At 45.1% G+C, this 10,397-nt stretch overlaps 1 protein-coding gene across 1 annotated transcript in view; it reads left to right on the plus strand.

Moving 5' to 3' along the window:
• Window positions 1–2,643, plus strand: part of LOC143809369 (putative defense protein 3) — a 35,948-nt gene extending 33,305 nt beyond the window's left edge. The window contains exons 4-5 of the mRNA XM_077292451.1: window positions 1,769–1,833; window positions 2,331–2,643. Of these exons, the coding sequence (XP_077148566.1) occupies window positions 1,769–1,833; window positions 2,331–2,461 (196 nt within the window). The 3' untranslated portion in view covers window positions 2,462–2,643. The remainder of the gene's footprint in view (window positions 1–1,768; window positions 1,834–2,330) is intronic.
• Window positions 2,644–10,397: the final 7,754 nt, after the last annotated feature.

The raw sequence follows: 10,397 nt of genomic DNA on the forward strand, positions 1-10,397 counted from the left end.
ATGGGACCACTATGGACTCATTTGATCATAGATATTAGCACTCTGTTCAATGTCCACATCGGACATGAGATGAATGAATATGTAACCCCTTAGGTGCGGTCATTTCTAATTGTAATAGAATCTACTATATAATTGTCTAAGAGTCACTTCCGTCTGTCTGTCTTTCTGTCTGTCTGTCACGGATATTCATTGGTCGCAGCCTCTGTCTGTCATGGAAATCCAAGTCGCTGATTGGTCGCGGCAAAACGGCCATGACCAATCAGCGACGGGCACAGTCCGGCGGCAAAATGGCCGCTCCTTACTCCCCGCAGTCAGTGCCCGCTCCATACTCCCCTCCACTCAGCGCTCACACAGGGTTAATGGCAGCGGTAACGGAACGCGTTATGCCACGGGTAACGCACTCCGTTACCGCTGCTATTAACCCTGTGTGACCAACTTTTTACTATTGATGCTGCCTATGCGGCATCAATAGTAAAAAGATCTAATGTTAAAAATAATTTAAAAAATAAAAAATCGTTATATACTCACTGTCCGTCGGCCCCTCAGATCCAGAACCGGCCTTTCCCGCTTCTCGCGATGCCCCGGTGACCGCTCCATGCATTGCGGTCTCGCGCGATGATGAGGTAGCGGTCTCGCAAGACCGCTACGTCATCATCTTGTGAGACAGCAAAGCACTCTTGGGACCGGAGCGCGCGAGGAATGTCGGTAACCACTTCGCCTAGATCCGGGGCCAACGGAAGGAAGGTGAGTATAGAACTATTTTTTATTTTAATTCTTTTTTTTTAACAGGGATATGATGCCCACATTGCTATATACTACGTGGGCTGTGCAATATACTGCGTGGGCTGTGCAATATACTACGTGGGCTGTGCAATATACTGCTTGGGCTATGCAATATACTGCGTGGGCTGTGCTATATACTGCGTGGGCTGTGCTATATACTACGTGGGCTGTGCAATATACTACGTGGGCTGTGCAATATACTACGTGGGCTGTGCAATTTACTACGTGGGCTGTGCAATTTACTACGTGGGCTGTGCAATATACTACGTGGGCTGTGCAATATACTGCGTGGGCTGTGCAATATACTACGTGGGCTGTGCAATATACTGCTTGGGCTATGCAATATACTGCGTGGGCTGTGCAATATACTACGTGGGCTGTGCAATGTACTACGTGGGCTGTGCAATATACTGCGTGGGCTGTGTTATACACTACGTGGGCTGTGTCATACACTACGTGGGCTGTGTCATACACTACGTGGGCTGTGTTATATACTGCGTGCGTGGGCTGTTATATACTACGTGAGCTGTGTTATATGCTACATGGGCTGTTATAAACTACGTGGCTGTGTTATATGCTATGTGGGCTGTTATACACTCCATGGGCTGTGCTATATACTATGTGGCTGTGCTATTTACTCCGTGGGCTGTGCTATATACTCCGTGGGCTGTGCTATATACTACGTGGCTGAGCAATATACTACGTGGCTGTGCTATTTACTACATGGGCTGTTATATACTACATGGCCGGCCACGAACAATCAGCGACAGGCGCAGTCCGGCCACGAATTGGCACGGGATTTGAACCACGCTTCGCTAATTGGTCGCGGCCAGCCGAATCCTGTGTATTCAATGTATTATTCTAAAATCTTCATAAATAAACTACATACATATTCTAGAATACCCAATGTGTTAGAATCGGGCTACCATCTAGTGTGCATATAAATGATTATAGATTAATTTATGACCAACTCGTTTTTCATCAGAGCCACAGTAGCAGAGGCGTTTGACATCTATTGGCTCGGAGTCAGGTCTGCGGTTATCTATAAAGGTAAGTGTGATGGGCCGGCACAACATCATGGAGTCAAGTTACTGTTACCAGAGAATTTATCATAAGACATGGTTTAATGAAACTTGTACAGATGTTGTTGACAATTAAAGGTGTTTACCCACTAGATATATTCTCCACAGGATGATCATCACTGGAGGTCCCAAGTTGGCCTCCACCAATCCTGAGAACTGGGCTCCCCTGTGTGATGTTGCACATGCTCAGCCACCCCAGATGCGGTGGTTATCTCCATAATTCTTAGCCAATAAATACATGGACCAGTTACAAAGCAAGATCCTCTGCTCGCTAGTGAGGCTTCGGCTTTTAGGTAAAGGGATCTGATTAGAGAGATGGAAAATACATTTTATGATAAAACAATCCCTTTAAGAAACAAAAGCCACCATGTATTGCATAGATCTGTGACTATTGTTAGGTCTAGTTGGGCTTTCTGGCACAGAATTAATACTTTCCTATTTGTCTCATTTTTCTCTCTCAAACAGATCCAACATCAACATGCAGCAACAATGAAAATACTCGTCTAACAAGTTTTTCTTCAGGCGCGAGTGGCATAGCCTGGCGACCAGTCCTGTACTCAATCATATGCCTTCAACTTGTATTGTTCTTGATATAGCGGCACATTTTGCTGTGAACAATTATTGTTTCATCACGTGAGGAAGCACAAAACTACTAGGATCATGCCAATAAATAAAGTGATGTAGTTCTGGCATTTCTCGTTTTGGGGGAGGTAAATTATGTACACACTGATTTTCTTTTTTTTGCGTAGTGAAAACAGGGATTTTTGTGTACTCACCGTAAAATCCTTTTCTCCGAGCCAATCATTGGGGGGGACAGGACCATGGGTGTTATGCTGCTGCCACTAGGAGGACACTAAGTGAATATAGAAAGATTAACTCCTCCCCTGCAGTATACACCCTCCTGCTGGCTCTAGATGAACCAGTTCGGTAGCGAAGCAGTAGGAGCTTAAAGTATTAACAAGGATGAACTATATCAAAACCAACACAGAATAAAACCAAAGCCATTAGGCTAACAAAGTCATTAGGCTAACAGGGTGGGTGCTGTCGCCACTCACTCCTGCAATGCTAGAAGTGGGCTCAGTATCACCTACTATGTAGGTTGGGCTCTTCTCACCGCTGTCTTGGCTGATGACATGGTCTTTATGTCTTTTTATAGCAACTGACCTGAAGCTCCTGACCGCTGTAATGGTGGCAGATTTGGTGGCCTGGAAGGAATCCTTCAGCAGAGTTCTTCAATTGCATTGGGATTTCCTGAATCGGTCAGAAGGCTAAAGCCAATTGACTTGCAGGAAGAGAGAGCCTTGACCAGCAGCCGCTGGCCATAACGGGGACGTCCATGAATCCTCATGATGGCGTCGCTTTCTTTCTCCTTCGTATTCCTCCTGTAGCCTTGTGTATCCAGTAGGTAGTCACACAAATGACAGCCCCGTCTCTGCGCGCAGGCTTTATATAGGCCTTACTCCTTCACTCCCATTGTAATGTCATAGAGTAGATGATGTTATTGAGTTCCACATTCCACATTGTGACATCACTGCTCCAGGCCCAGCTGCTAAGGGCCCACCAGTAACATTGATGCTAACGCCACCCTTACAGCTATGTGCAGTTATTATCTGACCCTTAATCACAAATTTCCAGCCACATTCTCTATAAAATGTTATGAGGAGGTTCCTCTATGTGTAGTTATATCTCCACTGAAGTATATGGAGACTGCAGTGTGGGGGGATTGATGGACCGCAATTCCCCCTATAGGTGGTGGTACCAGAGGTTGTATTTATGGCATTTGCAGTAATGGTTAAGTGCCTCTTAATGTGGCCTAAGCGTTGACTTGCAATCAGTGGTTGGTGCAAGAGACGGAACTTTCTGTAATTCCAGATGTTACAGAGAATGAGACGCCACAATATCAGGAATGACAACTTGAGACTTTTAGTGATGTTGTGATCATAGTGAAGAGCCGACATTTTCATTTTTAAAACAATTCAAATCATTTTTGGAAACTTCAGTTTATAACCTTTTTATGGAAATTATATAAAATATACAAAAACAACAACAAATATTGTTCATACTCGTCATTGCTCGGATGTATTTTAACCAAACACATTAAAATTTATAATAAATAAAAAAATGTGAAATCTTGCAATTTTCACACTGGACACTGAAGAAAGGCCGTACTGGGCCCCTGGCCCCTCAAGGGAGGCCAACATGATGGGGTCACGTGCGAGGAAAGGAGCCTTTGAGACGAGTGGGCTTGAAGGGGTTAAAAAATAGTGTGATTATTTGAAAATTAGGGAGGGTTTGAAGAGGGGAGTAAGGGGGGCGGAGTGAGGAGGGGGAATAGGGACAGTAATAATTCAACCGCCATTTTACAGCACTGTAGCAGAGCGCCCACTCACCTCACAGCGTGAGAGAAAGCAGCTCAGCGGTGTTCCAGCAATCATGGAGTTTGATGATCTACTTCAGAGGCTGAGGGAGGCAGCGCAGACACAGGGCATAGATTGGCTGCAACAATCGGTGAGCAGCCTTCTCGGCGGGGCGACAGGATCTACCCAGGTCCCTTCAGAGGGACGCTGGCCGCGGAGGTCCAGGCCTCCGGCGTGCCTGAGCCCTGAAGTCACCCCTGGGTTTGGCGCCGTGTCAGGAGCCCTTCCGGGGACCCTCCAGCAGGTAGCGCGCGCCACGGGTTGGCCGTTCCCCGCAGCAGAGCTGGAAGGAATCCGTCCAATCGGCGGAGCCTGCAGCAAGGGGAGGTGTCAGCCTCACCTTCTTCTAGAGCTCCACGAGGGGTGTCGGGATCAGGAGCGGCAGGTCACATCAACTCAGGTGAGCCTGCTCGGCGTGCAATGATAAGAGGACACAGCAGGCGGGGGCCTTACCACCAGGCCTCTCAGCATGGAACAAATCACAGACGGCGGCATGCCGGCCCTGTCAGCAGCGCTCTGCCTGGGACAGAGCAGAGCACGTCAGGGCTGGGTGCGACGCAGCAGCATAGGCCAGGGGAAAGCTCTGAGCACACCCCATCCCCCTCCCAGGTTAGCAGCGATTCCCAGCATGGGCAGCCTCAGGCTGGTTCAGTGAGGGTGACCGCGGCGGCGGCTACAGGGACACCCACAGCCAGGCTTGGGGCTACGCGTAACAACAGCGGGATGTCTGAAGTGTCCGGCGATCAACACGGTCAGAACGTGGAAGAGGATTCAAGGCGTCAGGCTTCAGGATTTTCGGCTGCCGGGTCCACAGCGCTCGGGCAGCTAGGTGAGAACAATCCATTTTTCTCCTATAATCCCTTGTTAACGGCGCCTGTGGGTGGTGGTCGGGATATGCTTACAGGGGGGGGTTAAGTTTGATTATGCACGGACTTAGAGATCTAGCTTCCTTATGGGGGTTCGGGGGCATGCAATTAGGTGCACCCCCGGCTGCCGATTGGATTGGGAATTCTGGGAGGATTCCTGTTTTTGGGGGCTTATTAGGGGATAGTAGTAGCGTGGGTTCAAGGGACGTGACGGCAGAAGGCACGAGGAGCGACAATGTGGGTTCAGGGGCTGCTGCACCCTCGGCTTTGATGTCTACAGCTAGTCAAGCAGGGGATGGGGAGAAAGAAAGAGAGGACTCGGCACGTTTGGACGACGCGGCACGGGGCGAAGTCTATGTATGTTTTGAAGGCCCGTTGGGGGCGCATTTAAAAAATGACACGAGGGAGAAGATATGGAAAGGTGAATACATAGAGATATTTTCATTGTTACCCTTGGAGAGATTCAATTTGGATAGGTTCAGGAAAGATGATTCTAAAAAAAAAGATGAAGAAAAAAGGAGATATAGATTGATTCCCAGAACTTTAGCGAATTGGCTCCAGGCGTTTGCCATTTTGGCTAGTGTAATCGGTGAAAAGGCTCCGGAGCATTGCTCGGGCCTTTTTTGTTATATGGATGCCATAGGCGAAGCTTATCGTGTTTACGGTGGTAAAGACTGGTTGAGATACGATAAACAATTTCGCCAGCGTAAAGCGATTAGGCCTAGCATTCGCTGGGACCACAAAGACATAGTTCTTTGGATGTGGGTGATGGTCCCATCGTGTATAGGGTCCGGGCCTCAGTCCTTTCCAGGAAGCGCTGGGGGTTCAGGTCAGTCGGGACACTCAGCGGCTATACAGAGAGGACTGTGTTTCGCTTTTAATGAAGGATCTTGTAGATTTGGGGCGAAATGCAAATTCATGCACGAGTGTGCAACATGTGGGGGCACACATGGATCGTCAAAATGTTTCAGGGGAAGTAGGCAAAAAGGGGGTGATGGAGTTGAAAAAAGGAACGACTCCAATTCGTCTGGAAGCGATGATACCATTCCTAAATAGGTACCCGGATGCAACAGCGGCTGCTTTGCTGGAGGAGGGTTTTAAGGATGGTTTTCGAATTCCATTTGTTGAGACGGTAGTTACTTTTTCCATGAAGAATTTAAAATCGGATTGGCAATTCCCTCAGGTAGTCACAGAGAAGTTAGAGAAGGAAGTTAATCTTGGAAGGATGGCTGGCCCGTTCCCAGTACCTCCTATGCATAATTTGAGGGTGTCTCCGTTAGGGGTAGTCCCCAAAAAGGAACCCAATAAATTCAGATTAATACATCACTTGTCTTTTCCGAAAGGGTCATCAGTGAACGACGGTATTGATCCTCAGTTATGTTCTGTGATTTACACTTCCTTTGATGCGGCCATGGATTGGGTCCGTTCTTGTGGGGAAGGCGCGCAGTTGGCAAAAATGGATATTGAAGCAGCGTTTAGGCTTCTTCCTGTTCATCCAGATAGTATGCATTTATTGGGATGTTATTGGAACGGAGGATTTTTTGTTGACTGCTGCCTTCCCATGGGTTGCTCTTTGTCCTGTGCGTACTTTGAAACCTTTAGTACATTTTTGGAATGGGTGGGAAAAGACGTAGCGGGTGTGTCATCCTGTATTCACTATCTGGACGACTTTTTGTTTATAGGTCCGGCTGGGAGCGCCGATTGTTCATTGTTATTGCATTCAATGGAAAGAGTGGCTAAGAAGTTCGCCGTTCCGTTAGCAGAAGATAAGACAATGGGACCAGTAACCGTGCTGAGTTTTTTGGGAATTGAAATTAATACAGTAGAAATGGTTTCAAGCCCAAAGAAAAAGAATGTAGCGCACTCCTCAGGCCGGACAAAAAAATCGTATTCTTTATTCTTTAAAAGGACATTTTACAGAGTCAAGCGGGCGGGAGGGAACGTGCTGGAGGAAAAAAGGACAACAGCTGTTTCGCGCGGAAGGCGCTTCTACAGGTCCCGGTGATAGACGGAAATGGGGAGGAGGGATTTATAGTCTTATCCAGACATTGTTACCTCCCCATATTACCGTGCCTCACAGGTAATACAAATTAATTGTTTATTTTATAACGATACAAAAAGACATATAGCAGATTTAAAACAAGTGCACATACACATACTTTAAAAACCGAAGTGAAGTGTGCTAAGTCATATTATATTTGACACAGCTTAGAGAGAGGAGAAAAAAGGAAGGATATGTAACTAACGCAGCAAGAGGGATATATGTAAAAAATTGTGAGTGCGGATTAAAGGAAGACCGACATGTCTATCCGTTCATTTAGTCCCATTGGGCCAATAGCGTTTGTACGCATTATCCATCGAGCCTCACATCTTAATAGAAGCTGATTTAAATTCCCCCCTTGTTGCGGTGAAAACACCCGTGAAATGCCAGCAAAGTGTAATGTTTGAGTGTTACCTGCATGAATTTGTCTGACATGATTTATTAAACGGGGGACACCCTTTCCTGTTCGGACTGAAGCAAAGTGTTCTTTTATGCGAATGTATAGGGGGCGGATGGTCTTACCTATATAATAGAAACCACACTGGCAAAAGATGACATACACTACATAGGTGGTTTTACAGGAGATAAAGTCTCTGACTGTATGCTTTATTGGTCCTATTTTAACGGTATTACCTGTTATATGCTGTGTGCATAGGTTACAATGTCCGCACTTAAAATTTCCCTTAGGGGTATCTTTGTTGAGCCAATGTGTGCGGTCAGTGGTAATACGATTTCGTACCAATATGTCCCCTATATTTTTGCTGCGTCGGCTAGCAAACAGCGGGCCTTTTTCAAGTCTGTCAGTTAGCTCTGTATCTTTACCTAGTATATGCCAGTTTTTCCTGATTATTGACCTTATATGCGTGTCCATCGGTCCATATTTGAAACTGAATATAAACCGTTTATTATCACTGGTGTTTTTATGATTATCCAATTTTTTGGAAGGGGAAGCTTCTTTTTCTGCCCTTATTAGGGCTGCATCAAGTAGGGGGCGTGGGTATCCTCGATTTGCAAAGCGCTTGTACAACAAATACAAAACTGGCAAGATACAGTAGTCCGAGCATCAGACAAAGGAGGCAATATCGTTCTTTTGACAAAAAACTACTATATAACGGAGGCTCTTAGACAATTGACAGACGGTACAACCTATGAAAAAATTAAAAGTGACCCCACAGTAAAATTTCAGAATGAATTAAGATCCATGTTGAGGGTATATGTGGAGAGGGGGACAATTTCAAAGAAACAGGCAGAAAAACTAATACCGGACTCACCAAATAAACCTCATTGGTACCATGTACCAAAAGTCCATAAATCAATAACTAACCCCCCAGGTCGACCAATCGTGTCAGGGGTGGGCTCCCTCACGGAGCCTCTATCGAGGTATTTGGATTGGCTCCTACGCCCCCTTCTCCAAGATATACCCTCATACATTAAAGACACTAATCATTTATTACGGGTAATAAAAAATTTCACCTGGCAGGAAACTTTTAGCTTAGCATCAATTGATGTAGAAAGCTTATATACTAGGATCCCACAAGATCTAGGGGTCAAGGTCATAAGAGAAATATTACACAAAACACCAACAGACGACCAAACTATTAGCTTTATATGTGACGGTTTGACATTTGTGCTCAAACATAATGCTTTCATATTTGATAACCAATGGTTTGTCCAACGAGAAGGTACAGCCATGGGTACATCAGTCGCATGTACCCTGGCTAACCTTTATTTAGCATATTTTGAGGACAAGTATGTCTATTCTGAGGTCAATCCCTTCCTTAAACATAGAAAGCTATTTATTAGGTATGTGGATGATGTCTTGGTTGTTTGGGACGGCTCAGCAGATGATTTTTCTAACTTTGTTTCCTTCTTATCTGAAACTAATACCATGAACATGAGTTTCACTTCTTTGTATGGGAACCAAAGTTTAGACTTTCTGGATGTTAAAATCATTATAGAAGAAGGAGAAATAAACACTGAGGTTTTCCGTAAGCCCACCTCCTCTAATGCACTCCTCCATTTCCAAAGCGCTCACCCCTTCTACACAAAACAGGCTTTGCCGTTTAGCCAATTTCTTAGAGTTAAAAGGATTAATAGCACTGATAGGGGTTTCAAAAAACAATCGCAGATGTTGTACAAGCGCTTTGCAAATCGAGGATACCCACGCCCCCTACTTGATGCAGCCCTAATAAGGGCAGAAAAAGAAGCTTCCCCTTCCAAAAAATTGGATAATCATAAAAACACCAGTGATAATAAACGGTTTATATTCAGTTTCAAATATGGACCGATGGACACGCATATAAGGTCAATAATCAGGAAAAACTGGCATATACTAGGTAAAGATACAGAGCTAACTGACAGACTTGAAAAAGGCCCGCTGTTTGCTAGCCGACGCAGCAAAAATATAGGGGACATATTGGTACGAAATCGTATTACCACTGACCGCACACATTGGCTCAACAAAGATACCCCTAAGGGAAATTTTAAGTGCGGACATTGTAACCTATGCACACAGCATATAACAGGTAATACCGTTAAAATAGGACCAATAAAGCATACAGTCAGAGACTTTATCTCCTGTAAAACCACCTATGTAGTGTATGTCATCTTTTGCCAGTGTGGTTTCTATTATATAGGTAAGACCATCCGCCCTCTATACATTCGCATAAAAGAACACTTTGCTTCAGTCCGAACAGGAAAGGGTGTCCCCCGTTTAATAAATCATGTCAGACAAATTCATGCAGGTAACACTCAAACATTACACTTTGCTGGCATTTCACGGGTGTTTTCACCGCAACAAGGGGGGAATTTAAATCAGCTTCTATTAAGATGTGAGGCTCGATGGATAATGCGTACAAACGCTATTGGCCCAATGGGACTAAATGAACGGATAGACATGTCGGTCTTCCTTTAATCCGCACTCACAATTTTTTACATATATCCCTCTTGCTGCGTTAGTTACATATCCTTCCTTTTTTCTCCTCTCTCTAAGCTGTGTCAAATATAATATGACTTAGCACACTTCACTTCGGTTTTTAAAGTATGTGTATGTGCACTTGTTTTAAATCTGCTATATGTCTTTTTGTATCGTTATAAAATAAACAATTAATTTGTATTACCTGTGAGGCACGGTAATATGGGGAGGTAACAATGTCTGGATAAGACTATAAATCCCTCCTCCCCATTTCCGTCTATCACCGGGACCTGT

Source organism: Ranitomeya variabilis, chromosome 2, assembly GCF_051348905.1.
Source record: "Ranitomeya variabilis isolate aRanVar5 chromosome 2, aRanVar5.hap1, whole genome shotgun sequence".
NCBI classification, from domain to species: Eukaryota; Metazoa; Chordata; class Amphibia; order Anura; family Dendrobatidae; genus Ranitomeya; species Ranitomeya variabilis.